This window comes from Paramormyrops kingsleyae, chromosome 9 (assembly GCF_048594095.1).
Source record: "Paramormyrops kingsleyae isolate MSU_618 chromosome 9, PKINGS_0.4, whole genome shotgun sequence".
NCBI lineage: Eukaryota > Metazoa > Chordata > Actinopteri > Osteoglossiformes > Mormyridae > Paramormyrops > Paramormyrops kingsleyae.
Genome location: NC_132805.1, coordinates 37,255,930 through 37,272,241, shown reverse-complemented (window position 1 = coordinate 37,272,241; position 16,312 = coordinate 37,255,930). Strand labels below are relative to the sequence as shown.

General features: G+C 50.1%; 1 protein-coding gene across 3 annotated transcripts; it reads left to right on the top strand.

Moving 5' to 3' along the window:
* The first annotated feature begins 2,877 nt into the window (after window positions 1-2,877).
* Window positions 2,878-15,393, top strand: LOC111851148 (SWI/SNF complex subunit SMARCC1). Of its 3 annotated transcripts, none has more exons than XM_023825780.2 (28): window positions 2,878-3,159; window positions 3,832-3,951; window positions 4,039-4,124; window positions 4,232-4,313; window positions 4,462-4,554; window positions 4,687-4,756; window positions 4,952-5,021; window positions 5,165-5,240; window positions 5,877-5,963; window positions 6,356-6,462; window positions 6,814-6,941; window positions 7,222-7,281; window positions 7,366-7,403; window positions 7,584-7,702; window positions 7,828-7,899; window positions 8,072-8,185; window positions 8,342-8,495; window positions 8,588-8,698; window positions 9,090-9,149; window positions 9,414-9,672; window positions 9,779-9,940; window positions 10,548-10,603; window positions 10,682-10,823; window positions 10,926-11,089; window positions 11,351-11,485; window positions 12,282-12,519; window positions 13,174-13,305; window positions 14,186-15,393. In XM_023825780.2, exons 1-28 carry the CDS (start codon window positions 2,962-2,964, stop codon window positions 14,275-14,277), a joined length of 3,225 nt encoding a protein of 1,074 aa, XP_023681548.2. In that variant the 5' UTR covers window positions 2,878-2,961; the 3' UTR covers window positions 14,278-15,393. The 3 variants fall into 3 exon arrangements, with proteins under 3 accessions (XP_023681548.2, XP_023681549.2, XP_023681547.2); XM_023825781.2 differs by having other exon boundaries at window positions 5,877-6,002; window positions 13,177-13,305; XM_023825779.2 differs by having other exon boundaries at window positions 2,879-3,159; window positions 5,877-6,002.
* The last annotated feature ends 919 nt before the right edge of the window (window positions 15,394-16,312 follow it).

The following is a 16,312-nucleotide window of genomic DNA, read 5'->3' as shown; positions in this document are numbered from 1 at the left end:
AGCATTGTGGAGGACCCCACACACTCCTCACACACACTCTCCAGCATTGTGAAAGACCCCACACACTCCTCGCACACACTCTCCAGCATTGTGAAAGACCCCACACACTCCTCACATACACTCTCCAGCATTGTGGAGGACCCCACACACTCCTCACACACACTCTCCAGCATTGTGGAGGACCCCACACACTCCTCACACACACTCTCCAGCATTGTGGAGGACCCCACACACTCCTCACACACACTCTCCAGCATTGTGAAAGACCCCACACACTCCTCACACACACTCTCCAGCATTGTGAAAGACCCCACACACTCCTCACACACACCCTCCAGCATTGTGAAAGACCCCACACACTCCTCACACACACTCTCCAGCATTGTGGAGGACCCCACACACTCCTCACACACACTCTCCAGCATTGTGAAAGACCCCACACACTCCTCACACACACTCTCCAGCATTGTGGAGGACCCCACACACTCCTCACACACACTCTCCAGCATTGTGAAAGACCCCACACACTCCTCACACACACTCTCCAGCATTGTGAAAGACCCCACACACTCCTCACACACACTTTTCACCCTCCTGCCTTCTGGGAAGCGGTACCAGAGCATTTGGTCCCTCACTGTCAGACTGTGTAACACCTTCTTCCCCCAAGCCATCAGACTCCTGCACAATCAGAGACTGGAGACACACACACCTTTATGCATTCCACTACCTTAACAACTTTTTGCACAACCCATCGCACTGTTGAACTTTAGATTTTACACTTGTCTTAACCATTATCATCTCTTCTATTTCCTCTATTGCGTGTCGCACTGTTTTTGCCGTGTTTGCACTTTCGGCACACTTGCACTTCATGTAGTCCTGTGTTATACGTAGCACCATGGTCCTAGAGGAACGCTGTCTCGTTTCACTATGTACTATATCAATGCACATGGTTGAAATGACAATAAAAGCCACTTGACTTGACTTGACTTGTATAGTGAAGTTCTCAAGGTTGGGGGCAAATTCCCTGAGGCACTGGGGGTTGAAAAATGCTGAGTGTAAAATTATTTATGATGCAAAACTATTTAGTCTCCCATACTATGTGTGTGTTTCTGGTCACCTGGCAGTCCTACTTGTAAAAGAGTGCTGGTTTAGAAAAGGGACGTCGATTCTCTCCCGGTGGTAACCTTTACAGGGTGTCTGATCAGAACACTGGGTTTATTTGCCTACCTTTGACAGGTTATTCTATAGCTGGATAGTAGCGCTTTAATTAACACACCACCCATAAAGCAGTCCAGATACTCGTTGGGGGAGTATGTAATTGTGGTTTACTGAAACAGAAATAAAAACATAGGAATCAATATATAACTACCGCTCACAGGTAACATGGTTTTATAAACATTTAACAAATATAGATACTGAATGATATTAACCATTTGTATTACAAAATGCAAGTTCATTCGTACCGCAACTATACTTTGTAACCGGAGCAAATGTTATTGTTTTATGCGTTTGTAATCTACAATAAGCATATCGCACTAATCGCAGTTCGCGTTTTACTGTATTAATGCCGCTCGGTTTAAGAGTATTCTATGGTTGCTTGCATTTTGTAGTACAAAACGTGAAAACAGAAACTAATTTGTGCCTTTTTGCACATATAACTGCTTGTGTGTTTGATATTTGTTAAGCTCTGTTGAAACGTTGCATTTGGAATTAACATACCACTTCAGAAAAAAAACAACTAATTTTATATTCATTCGCTTTCTGTACCTAGATAATGCCGCGATCATAAATTAATCTGCACGCATGAACACTGAAGAGAAAGGATGAAAACGGAAAAAAATAAAAGTGAGTGTGGGGGCGGGGCTTTGGGTGACATTACTCTCTGATTTGTTGAGCATCTCGATGGCATCAGCTGGAAGGAACGTCAGGCTGCAGCACACGAAAAGTAATCTCCACTGACATCATTATGTGTGAAACTGGGGTACCAAAAAAAAATTAGTGCCAAAAATGCGTCGATAGATATTTGTGCGTTCCATTTGTGCCAAAAACATGTCATTAGTACACTGTCCACGTCGACTGAGCACGTAACAAAACATTCGTTTGTGACAAATGTATTTTGACAATGTCGATTGCTCACCCAACAAAACGTTTGTATGCAACAATTCAACTTTACATTGTACTTATGTGGTCTTAGCACCCCTGCCGTTTTACATGTTGTATTGCATGTCGACCAAACATGTCGACACGTCGTTATGATATGCCGTTCTCTATGGGAACCCCATAGTCTTGACATATTTGGTCGACATGCAATACAACAGTCAAACGACAGGGAGCGATAAGAAGACAGAAGTACAGTTTAAAGTTGAAATGACAGGCAAATGGTGTCTCAGGTGAGCGATCGGCATAGACAATTTCATTGTCAAAATAGTTTTGTTGAATGTTTTGTTACCTGTTCAGTCGACATGGATAGTGTGCTACTGACATATATTTTGCACAAATGAAAACCTCATATGCATATCGACATATTTTTTGCACAAATGGAATCCCATAGTTTATGAGGAACTTGCATAACAACACGTTTGAAGCTGTAGATTTTTCATGGAAAATTACTTTTCCATTTTCAGTTTTCTTTATATGGAATTATTTTATACAATAATACACTGTTATACACTATAATTAATCTGTTAGGTTAGTATGTGTTAGTAAAAAAATAGTTATATGATGTGTTCTGAAAACAGGTAGTTATTTCAGTGTTACAGATTCCGAAGAGTAATCAACGCCGTCTTGGAGTAATATTTACAAAATAGTTCATTCAGAATTTCAGACCTCGCATGGTCGCCGCGTATCATCGCGAGAACTCGCCTTGCGTTATTTTGGAAGCCGCGCCTGCGCAGTGCCGCACTTGGCCTCGGGGTGATCGCTGTGCTTGGGGGAAGAATAATAACGGACAACGAGCTAACAATGGCGACGGCGGCGACTGCAGCGGGAACAGCGGGTTCGGGAGGACCAGCAGTCGGCCAGGGGGGTGGCGGCAGTAGTAGCAGTCTCTCGGTCGGCAGAAAGAAAGATGGCGGCCCCTCCGCGAAGTTCTGGGAAAGCGGAGAGACGGTCTCTCAGCTGGAGTCGGTTCGCCTGTGGATAGGGAAACACTATAAGAAGGTTAGCGACCTCGGTCCGGCTAGGGCGGCTTTCCGGTACCGCTCTGGCCCTTCTGCCAAATCAGTGTAGTTATTCATGGTGAAATTTGGAGGTGATGTTCCGTGAAATTTCACTCTGTAGTCCAGAAGCGCTAATTAGCATTTGAGCTGTTAGCATTTAGCTTTACGCCGAGAGGCGCTTGTGAGGAGGGAATCAGCCATCTAGCTTATCAGCCAGGAGAGATACAGGAATGAATGGATGGATGGACGGTTGGATGGCGGGTCGTCCAGTATGTTTGCATAATCAAAAGTGCTCTGGAAAACACGCCGCCTTTAAGTAGGTGTCGGTCGAGTTCGGCCGTTCCTTAGCGGATCATTGCAGCTCTGTCTACCAGGGGGATTGTTAACTGGTAATCAGTTTAAGACTGTGTTTATTTACTGGGTTAACTGGTTAGGTCTGATGATCGTTTTACTACATGTGTCCACTGGTGAGGCTTACTGTGCGTTGTACTTAAAAGTAGAGCTGCAGGAGACTTTCCCACTTGGCCTCTATGTTTATGTGAATTTAGTCACGTTTTTGTTGACCTTAATCCTGACATGTTCGTTGTCTTCACCTTTCACATGTTCACTCATTTGTGTTGAAGTTCTTTTAAGTGAAATGTACCTGCGTTCACCGCCATTCCCTGCTTTACAGTACGTACAGACAGACTCTCCATCCAGCAAGTCCCTGGCTGGCCTGGTTGTGCAGCTGCTACAGTTCCAAGAAGATGCCTTTGGCCGGAGGGTCAACAATCCCGCCCTCACCAAGCTGCCTGTGAGTGCTTGTGGTCTATTTTCACAGACAGAGGGCCCTCTGTGCATTCACCCTCTTATGCAGTTCTCATGTCTTTCTTATTATCAGGCAAAGAGCTTCCTGGATTTCAAGCCAGGGGGCGCCCTGTGCCACATTCTGGGTTCTGTTTACAAATTCAAGAGCGAACAGGGATGGTGGGTATTTCTTGAATGCTGGTGGGTGCCACCTTGTGCCCTGACAGTCAAAATCCAAGAATGCACCCCTTCAGAAATACACTCTTTCCATCTGCTCCCCCAAACAGGCGACGCTTCGACCTGCAGAACCCGTCCAGGATGGACCGGAACGTAGAGATGTTCATGAACGTGGAGAAGACGCTTGTGCAGGTGTCACCTCGTCTTTCTTACCTTTTACATCACTGCTCTTTTCTTAAGGCATTAATTGCAGCAGTATTTGAAAAACACTGTATTGTGTTTTTCCCATTCAGTGTTTATTGCCTTTGTCTAAGAAACAGGCTTCCATGTTCTCTTCCAGAATAACTGCTTGACACGGCCCATTGTGTTCCTGGTACCGGACATGGAGCAGAAGCTGGCTGCCAAGCTAAAGGACATTGTTAAGAGACACCAGGTGGGCGATACCTGTCCTCATCATATGGGGTAGAAAGGCTGGGGGGAGGAAGTGATCGGATCAGCCGATTTTAATTATGGAGACGTGGGCTCGTTGGCCAAATGCCACACTAACCCATTGTCTTTTTCTCAGGGCTCTATCACTGAAGATAAGTCCAAGGCCACCCATCACATCTACCCATCGCCTCCTCAGCAGGAGGAAGGTCAGTATGACCCCCCCCGTGGCCGTGGAGGTCCGTGGGGCCTGATGGTTACACCTGCATTGGTCAGCATTGCTTAGTGCATTATTCTTTAATTTTATATTCGGCATGGCAGATGGTTTAGTGATTTGCTCTGTAAAGTGCCTGACTAAGCAGGCGTTGTGTATAAATGATGGAATCTGCCCCCCCACCCCCCAGAGGAGTGGCTGCGTCCCGTTATGAGGAAGGACAAGCAAGTGCTGGTGCACTGGGGCATGTACCCTGACAGGTCAGCCGGCCGCACTCCTGCTACAGAATCTCTCTCTTTGCTTGTGGGGTTTTCTTCCTGGCATTGCTGTCCTGTCTCTGGCCTCCTGAACCTGGCCGTGTCCTAGTTGCTCTCATGACACTCTGTGTCTCTCTGCCCTCCAGCTATGACACATGGGTGTCAGCCAGTGATGTGGAGGGTGATGTAGAAGATCCACCCAGCCCAGACAAGCCCTGGAAGGTGAGTGGTCAGCCTCAGATCAGAAGAATGGCAGAATCAGACTCGACAGCCCTGTTTACACTTGGTTGGGTTACTCTTGGCACCCAGGATGCTTTTGCATTTGCACTACAAACGATATGTGGTCAAATGTGTCCCAGACCACCTCGGCAAGTGGTTAGAGTGATTGGACCCTAGTGTGTCTTGGTTGTCGTTTGCACCTGTATTTAGCGCTGTCTACTCGTGATCCACACGCCCAAGATGCATTTTAAAACCAAGTGTAAACAGGACCTTAGCTTACTGTCTCATACGATTAATGGGCCAAAGGTATTTAGGTTGGCGTTTTATCTCTTGTCCTTCCTCTTAACAGCCTGATGTTCTTTTATAATCAGATTTTAGTGATGGGAGGGAAAAGGGTGTTTGTGTGTAATATAAAAATTGTAAAAGAGAAACTGAGACCTTCCACATAATCTTGTGCGGTCCCTCTGCTCCAAAGGCTTCTGTAACTAGAATGTTTGTTCTCTGTGGGATCGGAACTTGTGACTGTTCGGTGCTCGGTGCCATTTCAGCTGCTGACTCACTCAACAGTTCTTCCCTTTGAGGGGGAGTATTGTGTCTTTAATTCTCATCTCCGTCCCACTCTACCCTACCGTTACCCAGATCCATGCCAAGTGGATTCTGGACATGGACGCTTTTAATGAGTGGATGAATGAAGAGGACTACGAGGTGGATGAGAACCGGAAGCCTGTGAGTTACCGTCAGCGCATCTTTCCACGGGAGGAAGAGGTAGGGCTCCCCCTGGGGGTGTGCCAATGGAATACTGGGGCTGTCGCGACTGTTTTCGTGCTGCCCAGTGCTCTCGGAGTGTGTGTTTTTGGGGGGGGGGGGCAGTAGCGTGCTTTTGTTAATGCCCCTGTGGTTTGTGTGTAAAGTGCAGTTGCTTATAACCGTGGGCTTCACGCTTCACTGTGGTGTGATTTCTGTCCTCAGTCTGTCACCCATCCCGCCACACTCTTCTTCCTCGTGCTCTTCCTCACCTTCACCCCGTCCCCTGTGTCCTCTGCCCCTGCCCCGTGTGACACCGGCCATCTCTCATTCTCCGGCTCTGTCTCCCATCCTCCATGCCCATGTCTGATCAGTCTTCCCGTACACCTGATCGCAAGGAGCGCAAAGCCGCCGTAGCTAAGAAGAGGAGGCGTTCCCCGTCCCCCCCCGCCGAGTCCCGCAAGAAGGGGGGCAAGAAGGGGTAAGAGCCGTGTCTGCCCCCCGCAGTCCGTCACAGCATTGTCGCTTTTTATTGGCATAGTGCCATTCAATACACTGAAAAAAGCATTAAACGACGAAATCCGTCACCCCCTAGGTGTGTAAGTGCAGAATTAACCCACTTCCCACTCGAGTTTTTCCTTTGCATTATGGGTGATGCTGGAAAACACGCCTGCATTTACAAACCTGCAGTCGCAAACCTTTACTGCCTGACAGCTGGTTTCCATGCTGTTCCTGGCTGTGTTTTAGTGAAGCTCTTCTTGGTGAGTAACATCTGGCTTGTGCTGTCCTTGGTGACTTGGTTTCCCTGTGGGTCGTCACTGTGCACTCACAGAAACTCGGGGCCGTACTGGAAGAGGCGTGGCCATCGCGAAGAGGAAGAGCCAGAGGAAGACCTCACAAAGGACCTGGAGGAGCCTACTCCAGTCCCCAACATGGAGGAGGTCACCCTCCCCAAAAACGGTGAGCCTTGTCCCCCTGGGGCTCCTGTACTCAGCTGAGCAGTTCGGTGTTTGTCGCCTTTAAAATGGACACGACACCCTACTGCCAGCCCGAGGGCACGTCTCCATATTTATTGGTGGATAACAGTTTTTGTTTCCTAGAATGAAAAATACAAGGGCTATTTGTACAAGCTTGTCTGCATTTTGTAAAGCTTTTTTATATTTTGATCATTTATGTATTTTGTTTTTATCCCGACATTTTTGTTTTGATTTCCTCAATCCCTGTGGCTGGATGCCTGCAGTGAACCCCAAGAGGGACAGTGAGAACACTCCAGTGAAGGGCGGCACAGTGGCAGACCTGGGTGAGTATTATTCTGACACACTTACATGACCAGCTCTCAATCTGGGCCTCGGTGACTCAGCTCCACTTTCCCTCTCGTTTGCAGACGACCAGGAAGATGATTCTATGGTTTCCGGGGGCAAGGTGGGATCACCGTGGCCATAGTGCTGTTCTGCTTGGTTCAGTGTCGCTGTCTTTCAGTGTGTTACAGCAGGGTTCTTTATTTCCAAAGGAATCGCTACAAAGATTGAGTGTCATCCCACAAACTGTAGTCCATGCGTGTAGTCTGACTTCAGCGCGTTGTCTCTTTGCTGCCCCCTGCAGGATGAGGATGAGGGCAAGACGGAGGTGAATCGCTTGCTGGACCATGGGGAAGACAACGTGACAGAGCAAACTCACCATATTATCATCCCCAGCTACGCTGCCTGGTTCGACTACAACTGGTAAGCTTTGTGTTTACGTGTTATTCCCTTTTTTAAGACTGGAGCCTCAAAGCCACGTTCATGAGGGTATCTCCTTATCGACGAACAGCGTTAATTGTTTACACCACCTCTTGTCTTCCCTGTAGTATCCATGAAATTGAGAGGAGGGCCCTCCCAGAGTTCTTCAACGGCAAGAACAAATCCAAATCTCCAGAGATGTGAGTGCCTGGGTCCCAGCTGCCACTCTCATGCATGCTGTCTCTGCACGCTTGTTCTCGAGGGCGGGGCGGGGTGGGGGGGGGCGGCGCATATGTTCATGGTTGGTTAGATGCGTGGTGACATTTAGACGTTGGTATTGAAGTAAGCGCCCCGTTTGTTTGACCCCCTCAGATACCTGGCCTATAGGAACTTCATGATAGACACATACCGCCTCAACCCTCAGGAGTACCTCACCTCTACCTCCTGCCGCCGGAACCTCACGGGGGACGTCTGTGCCATCATGAGGTCAGTGGGGGGTGCGCATCGATCCCCCCGTGTTCCGGGTGCTCTGCCCTGCGTTTAGGGGTAGTACGGTGCCGGTGTGAGTTTGGTTCGACTAAGCCTGCTAACATTCTCACCCCAGTATGCTCCTCCTGATGGTTACCCTGTGCCCCCCTGCAGGGTGCACGCCTTTCTGGAGCAGTGGGGGCTGATTAACTACCAGGTGGATGCAGACAGCCGGCCTCTGCCAATGGGGCCCCCGCCCACCCCCCACTTCAACGTACTGGCAGATACTCCTTCAGGCCTGATGCCATTGCATCACCGCCCCCCTCAGGTGCAGCTCAGCCCTCATCCTAGCAGCCCACTGGCCCTGTTTGATGCTTCACTGCTGCCAGTGTGTGACGCTGCCCTGCCCCCTCCTTCCAGTTGCCAGCTGCTCAGCAGATGCTCAGCTTTCCTGAGAAGTTCAAGGACAAGCCCATTGACCTGCAAAACTTTGGCCTTCGTACAGATGTCTATGCAAAGAAGAACCCCAAGGTAGGTCTGCCCATGGTCTGTCTGTCACGCCTATATTAGGCTGCTCTAGGTCTGCCTGTGTTCTGTCTGTCACGCCTATATTAGGCTGCTCTAGGTCTGCCTGTGTTCTGTCTGTCACGCCTATATTAGGCTGCTCTAGGTCTGCCTGTGGTCTGTCTGTCACGCCTATATTAGGCTGCTCTAGGTCTGCCTGTGATCTGTCTCTCACGCCTATATTAGGCTGCTCTAGGTCTGCCTGTTATACTAGGCAAAGAGTGCAGTTAGTGTTCTAGTATAGTTACAGATTTATTTGGAATTAGGATTTTCCTTTGTGTGAGTTCCTGTGGTTACTGGCAAATCTTAAACTTTTTTCATTCTCCCCCAACTCCGACATCTTCTGTCTGCTCCTCAGAGTAAAGGAGCCAGTGCGGGCAGGGAGTGGACTGAACAGGAAACCCTCTTGCTGCTGGAGGTGAGACCAATCATTGGGCTGCATTCATTAGAGTCCCCCCCGCCCCCCGGTCTGATGTCACTTGTGTTTTCTTAGCTGTGGGCTGGTTCATCCTATAATTGCTTTTACTAGTCAGCTTCCACTGGGTGCCATTGGTCCTCAGGTGTAATTCTGTAGAAAATTGTTTTCCTTGTTTATTTTTATTATTATAAACGTTATAGATAAATGTCAAGAAATATCACGTTAGAGATGCCCTCTACTGGTGTGAAACTCCCTGTCCGACAGGGCCTGGAGATGTACAAGGACGACTGGAACAAGGTGTCGGAGCACGTGGGCAGCCGCACGCAGGACGAGTGCATCCTGCACTTCCTGCGGCTGCCCATCGAGGACCCGTACCTGGAGAACTCGGACGCCTCTCTCGGGCCGCTGGCCTACCAGCCCGTGCCCTTCAGCCAGTCGGGGAACCCCGTCATGAGCACGGTGGCCTTCTTGGCGTCCGTGGTGGATCCCCGCGTGGCGGCCGCTGCAGCCAGGGCCGCCTTAGGTGAGGGGTGACGTGTCAGACGTCTGAGCTCTACTCCTCTCATCTGTCTGGGCTCCCTCTATTTCTGTTTGTGTTCTCACCCCTGTGCCGTGTGACCCCCCCCCAGAGGAGTTCTCCCGTGTGCGGGAAGAAGTGCCGACTGAGCTGGTGGAAGCTCACGTGAAGAAGGTGCGAGATGCCGCCCGCAGCACGGGGAAGCTGGACCCCGCCTTCGGCCTGGAGAGCAGCGGCATCGCTGGCACGGCGCCGGACGAGCCGGAGAAGACCGGTAACCTGGCTGCTGTCTGACTGTCACCCAGCCGTTCAGCACATGTAGATCTGAAAGCTCATCCGCGTGCTGTATGCTGGTAGAAGGCTTTGTGTTGGTTAGACGGCCTCTGCTGCACTGTTGGTAGTTTGCCGCCAGAAAGGAATGTCCTCCTAGGTCGTTCACTTTCTGCTTGCTGGAGAACCATGTGGAACGAACTGTGATGTTGATGTGTTTGGGTACCTGTCAGCCGGGTGTGTGGCTGCTGCTTTTATAGATGGACCTTGGAACTGGTTCTGATAGCGGTTTTGGGATCTCTGTTTGTGTGCTCTCAGCTGAAGCGGCTGTTGGCTTTAAGTTGTCATAAAACGTGTCTTCTGGCGTTTCATTAAAACACAGCTGTTGGGGTTCTCCCTAAAAGCTGTGCCAAATCCAGGCCACAGGGTTCTCCCTAAGAGCTGTGCCAAATCCAGGCCACAGGACCCCTAGGATTATGGTAAAATTCTTCATCTGGTGCTGCAGTCTTGTAAGGATTCAAGGTCTTGTAGATGATCTGCAGTCCCTGATGCCGATCCTTGGAAATGCTCTATGAAAGATATTAATTCTACCATCTCTCACCTTTATTAAGAGTCTTCTGACCCTGAGAAGATGGAAACAGACTCTGAATCTCAGCCAGCTGACAAGGTGCGAGTGCAGCCTCAGTTTGCCCAAACCCCACCCCCACATCCCAGTCCACCTTAGCTGACATCTGCTTTGCACCAGGCCGAGGCAGAGAAACCGGCGGAATCTGCAGAGGGAGAAAGGACGAAGAATGAGGCACCGGAGCCACCAGCTGACCCGGAGGAAGAAAATGAAGGAGGAGAGGAGGGAGAGAGTGAGAGAACAGAGGAAGGCAAGGCTTCGGGTGAGACCCCCTAGAAGGGCCTTGAACTGATAACCTTCTGATTAACTTTACTGTTGTGGGCTGTTGTGCTGCTGAGAATAATGTGGACATTCGCTGTGATAGTTGGCACTTTAGATAAAGATAAGGAAGAGACCATGGACACGTCAGAAGACCCCAAGGAGGCGGAAGAAGAGGAAAACCAGAAGAAGTTGGTGCATGATGTCGGAGAGGGGAACATCGCCACTGCAGCAGCTGCAGCTCTGGCCTCCGCGGCCACCAAGGCCAAGGTAGGTACAGCAGCCTCAGGGTCTTACGTTAGCATGTTAGCTTAGCTGTCATCTTCAAACCACACTCGTCCTGCTGCTCAGCATATGCTGACCCAGGCCTGTCATGTTGTGGAGGATGCAACCTGTGTTTGAAGGGGATGCACTGCTAGCCTCACCTTCGATCGTTAGTGAGTGTCATTATTACCTATAAAAGAGGGTGTAATGAGCCTCACGGGGATTCTCCTGCTCTCCCCCCCCCCCCCCCGCCCCTCTAAACTGAAGCATTTGGCTGCGGTGGAGGAGAGAAAGATCAAGTCTCTGGTCGCCCTGCTGGTGGAGACACAAATGAAGAAACTGGAGATCAAGCTGAGGCACTTTGAAGAGCTGGAGACCATCATGGACAGAGAAAAGGAAGCGGTGCGTATGCAAATAGCAGCAGGCCTGTGGTACCTGTCAGGCCAGCCGGGCAGCTTCAGCATCAGGCCTGTGGTACCTGTCAGGCCAGCCGGGCAGCTTCAGCAGCAGGCCTGTGGTACCTGTCAGGCCAGCCGGGCAGCTTCAGCAGCAGGCCTGTGGTACCTGTAAGGCCAGCCGGGCAGCTTCAGCAGCAGGCCTGTGGTACCTGTCAGGCCAGCCGGGCAGCTTCAGCAGCAGGCCTGTGGTACCTGTCAGGCCAGCCGGGCAGCTTCAGCAGCAGGCCTGTGGTACCTGTCAGGCCAGCCGGGCAGCTTCAGCAGCAGGCCTGTGGTACCTGTCAGGCCAGCCGGGCAGCTTCAGCAGCCCCGTTCCCCCATCAGCGCCATGGGTACGGTTGTGTCCAGCATGTGGCCGAACTGGGCCCTGTGTCCTGGTCTTCCAGGGGATGTGAGACCAGGCCGCTTGCATGACGTGAATGAGCCATGTCACTGCTGGGGTTCCTCTGGGGTGTGACACAGTTCAGCAGTGACCTCGGTGCTTTGTAATAATGAGTGGCACTGGGCACTCACCGCAGGAGTGGCTGCACGTCCTCTCTGTCCCCTGGATGGGGACCCAACGCTCAGCTCGGTTCTTTGGTGTCCTGTCCTGATAATCCTCCTGCTTCCCTTGTCACCATTGTAATACCTGCCAGTTTACTGAGCCGGTCCATTCAAGCGAGATGCTCGGTCTGCTGGGATTTGACCCTATAGCTGTCAGTCATCCAGTTCCGCCCAGCCTAACCCTCCTCACCCGACAGCTGGAGCTGCAGAGACAGCAGCTCCTGACTGAGCGCCAGGCCTTCCACATGGAGCAGCTCCGGTACGCGGAGATGAAGGCGCGCCAGCAGCACGAGCAGCAGGGCATTGCCCACAACCATGGCGGCCCCCCTGGCCCTGCCATGCCCCCCGGGCCCCCACCTGGCATGCATGGGCATCCGGCCCCAGGATACCACTCCATGCATCATCCCATGGGCCCCCACCACCCCATGCAGACAGGTAAGCCCCTTCTACCCATATGCCCCCCCAGCCTCGTAAGCCTGGGGTCACTGGGCTTGGTTGACTGTTACCAACATTGCATGTTATCCACATATTGTTCTTACATCGCTAGTCAGATAGCTATATTAAAATAAGACTTTTTCTTACTTTATGGACATTATAGTATGGAGGTTAAAGATGTTGGTATTAAAATTGCACATCGCCAAGGCATGTGATATACTACAGCCCTTTTTTGACTTCAGTACAAAATACCCTGGCTCGCATTATGTCATTCAGCGCCGGTACCAGTTTTCCGTCAATGGAAAGCCAACACCTTGAAGTATCGTACTTTGGGTACTTTCTTGAAGTGCAAAAAATATGGAACCTGGTGCGATGGGAAAACGCCTGGCCCAAGCGACACTATTCTGGTGTCCTAGTTATAAAATTCACCAAGCTTCAAAATACCACTGTTGTATTCTAAATACTGCGGTATATTGTAATACTGTAACACCACCCAAGCCTACTGATCAGTAATATGCTAACGATAAGTGACCTTTGGGCCTTGTCCTTTCACATCCCAGCAGGCCGTAATTGTCAGAGCAGTTAAACTCATTATTATCGCCTGCTTGCCTGCTCCCATTTACAGCTGCATCTCTCCTCTTTTTCTGTCACCAGCAGGTCCTATGGGGGTGCCAGGTCAAGGCATGCCAGGCCGCATGATGCCCGGGCCTCCCCCCAGTGCCCCTCCCCAGCCCGGCATGCCCCCTATGATGGTGCCAAGGCACCCTGCAGCCCCCAATGGCATGTGTGAGTCTCTCTCTCTGTCACAGTTAAACCATTTTACGCTTCCCAGCATGCACCGCGGTACTGATTCATTGTGCTGGTAAGATGCTTGCGTGTAGCTGAGTGAGGTGAGCTTTCCAGCTTGACTGGGGGAGTTTAAGAACAAGGTGCATCGCCCTTAAGGTGGCTGTATACTTCAAACTAAATTGACAGAATCAGTGTTGCTATAGCGATACAATGCAGTATCAGTATGCGCTGATCACCATGGTGATTGCTGTTTCGGTGCTCTGCCTGTGCAGGGTCCTCAAGGCAAACCTTTTATTTATTCTGTCCATGATTGGCTGACATAATGTGACGTCACAGGGATAGTCAGCAGGACTAAATATGCAGTTACCAGCATGCTTTGCATTTCACCATGTTTATCTGTAAATAGTGTAAATTAATGTGCGTATTTATGTTGTAAATACTAAATGTGTGTGTTTCGCTGGCGTGTGACCATGTCGTTTAATTTGCTGGCTTCTCAGTCTGCGCCGCTGCAAGTATTAAACCACTAGTGGTCGTTAATAAAGAGAGCAACCTCCATTTTAAAAGAGCTCTCAGCTGCTTTATTAAAATGACTCGTACACCCACCACTCTACGTTTATTTGTGGTCTGCATATGAATCTGTGTCGTTTTAAGTGTGCAGCTGATCGCTTGCACTGATGTGTTCAGTTTTGTTATGTCAGGACATTGTCTGAAGTATGCAGCCGCCATAAGAAGATGACAGTCAGCATCCTGAATAGTCACACACCCCCCCCCCCCCTTGACCGTTCTTTTGCGCCCCCTCCTGTCTTGCGTGGTCTACACCTTGGTTCCCTGCTTGGGGGTTAAGATTCAGTTGACTTATTTTTTCTTTTTATTCCAGATCCAGCCCCGCCCCCCTCCCAGCCCGATGGGATGCCCCCAGGCCCCGTGGGACCACCAGTGGGTTCTGCTTCCCGCCCAGTTGAGAACTAAACCTCACGCTTCCTCATGCAAGAACCCTTGCACCTGTTCTAAACCCCAAGGACCTTCTTAAAATGGCCCTGCCATACACCCCCCCCCTCCAGTGCCTGACATCTAGTGCCCTGTGTGTGGACTTGTGCTGTCCGCTGATCCTCCACACTTAACACCCCCCCCCCCATGGCATTCGGATAAGCATGGAGGTCATGCAGGAAACTGGGTCCCCATCCCATTTAGTACTGACACTGGCTGTTCTCCTGTTGTCCCAGTGAAGGGATACAGGGGGCAGCAGAGAGCACGGCTCTGGCAGTTGGGCAGTCAGAGTTGTGTTGGTCCTGTTCTTCCCTGAAATGTGAGTTTGTGAGTGTCATTTCCTGCTTGGTGCAGACCCTCTCGGTCACATAAGCTAGCTTGGGAGAGCACTAGGAAGCGCTGATTGCCCCCCCCTGCCCGCTCGGTGCCTCTTCCTATTTCTTTCCTTCAGTCATACTGTAGAGGTGCTGGGAATGCCAGTTTTCTGTGTGTGTCCTCCATGCTGTGTGTGTGTGTGTGTGTGTCTGTGCGCGCGTGTGTGTGTGTGTGGTGGGGGAGGGGAACAACGTAAACGTGTCATCTGCCTTCAGGGGCGGGTGATTAGTTTTCTGCTTTCGCGCCCCATCACTGTGTCACTGTGAGGACCATGGTGGACCTTTGACCTTTACTGATATGGTCTGCCTGGGTTTAAGGTTTGACTTCCCCCCCCCCCATGGAGTGTAGGAGGATTCATGTCAGCCTCTCTTGCCCCTCCCCCCCCCCATTTTGTAGTGTTGATACTGTACCTCAAATGCTCCCCCCACATCTGTAGTCTTCCTGCTTTATACTGGTGTGGTTAAGGGCAACAATCAGAACCTGTAGCACCCCCCCCCCCGTCCCACATATACCTACCCTCCCTTATCTAGAACGTTTCCGACGTTTTATCATGGGTGGGAACCACTGATCTGCCCTGTAAATCTTCTACCCTTTAATTTGATGGTATTGTGTTTTTTAAATAAACGTTGCAAAGGCTCTTTTCTCTTGGAGTTTGTAGTTTTTTTTGGTAACTTGGTACTGAGACCTAAACAGTGTCAAATAAATGATTTTGTATTAAAGATACTTCCTTGTGATTCCTTGTACTTTACTGCAGTTGGTGTTGTCAGGGCATGTCTGATTCTAAAAGGTTTGTTTGATGCCGGCTGGTTTGTTCTTGAGTGATAAATAGATACTTTGAGTGTAAGGAATATCCGTTACAAGGTTTCTTGGCTTGGAGAAAGAATCTGCAGCATTAACTGTGTCCAGGTACTCGGAAGCGTAGTTTACATGTGGCCGAATTCCCTGCTCTCAGATGTCATCTCCAGTCTTGATCTGGTACTGGGTGTGCATCAACCCCAGATCAACCAGCCAGCCAATTTTGAGGCTTAGTTTGTTCCTTTTGATAATTCAGAGTGCTGAATTTTGTCTGGCCCATGTATTCCACCTTGTGCTACTCTGTAAACATGGCCTGATCCAAGAATGAGCTGATTTCATTGGACTTTGCGTGCTGGAATAAAGGTTTTTTTTCCCCTAAGTGAACATACTTGGCTTTCCCTGTCTTTACTGGGAATTTGCCGCCAGTTAGCAGAACGTTCCCATACACTGTGTTCTGAAGATCCTATTCCAATGATTGTATCTTCTCAGCTAGGCCATGACAGTGAGGTTCTGAACAGGAGCATCCAAGCGGCAGACAGAAGGTCATGGGGGCAGGCCATGCATCAATGGTGTCTTGTTCTGGTGCCTGAAGGGTGGGGGTGGAAAGAAGTGAGGTTTATTCATGGTTGGTTGTTGTGTTCATCTCAGAAGCCCAGTGGCTGGTCCAGCAAACTGGGGTAGAACTGTGATGCCAGTTTCCAATTAAGCCCCAAACCCCCTCACACCCATATCAGGCCAGACACTAGAAGGTAAGGTCAGCCTACCCACAATTCCCTCAGGCAGGTCACATGCTCTGCTATTTTGCTGCTTTTGGCTAAGCCTGCCAATTAGCAAAGGCTGCATGATT

Excerpts from the sequence above, each read along its gene's own strand:
- LOC111851148 (XM_023825779.2), top strand. The coding sequence starts at position 2,962 with ATGGCGACGGCGGCGACTGCAGCGGGAACAGCGGGTTCGGGAGGACCA. Across the intron at positions 4,555-4,686 it reads ACATTGTTAAGAGACACCAG|GGCTCTATCACTGAAGATAA; the intron begins GTGGGCGATACC and ends TCTTTTTCTCAG. Across the intron at positions 13,306-14,185 it reads TGCAGCCCCCAATGGCATGT|ATCCAGCCCCGCCCCCCTCC; the intron begins GTGAGTCTCTCT and ends TTTTTATTCCAG.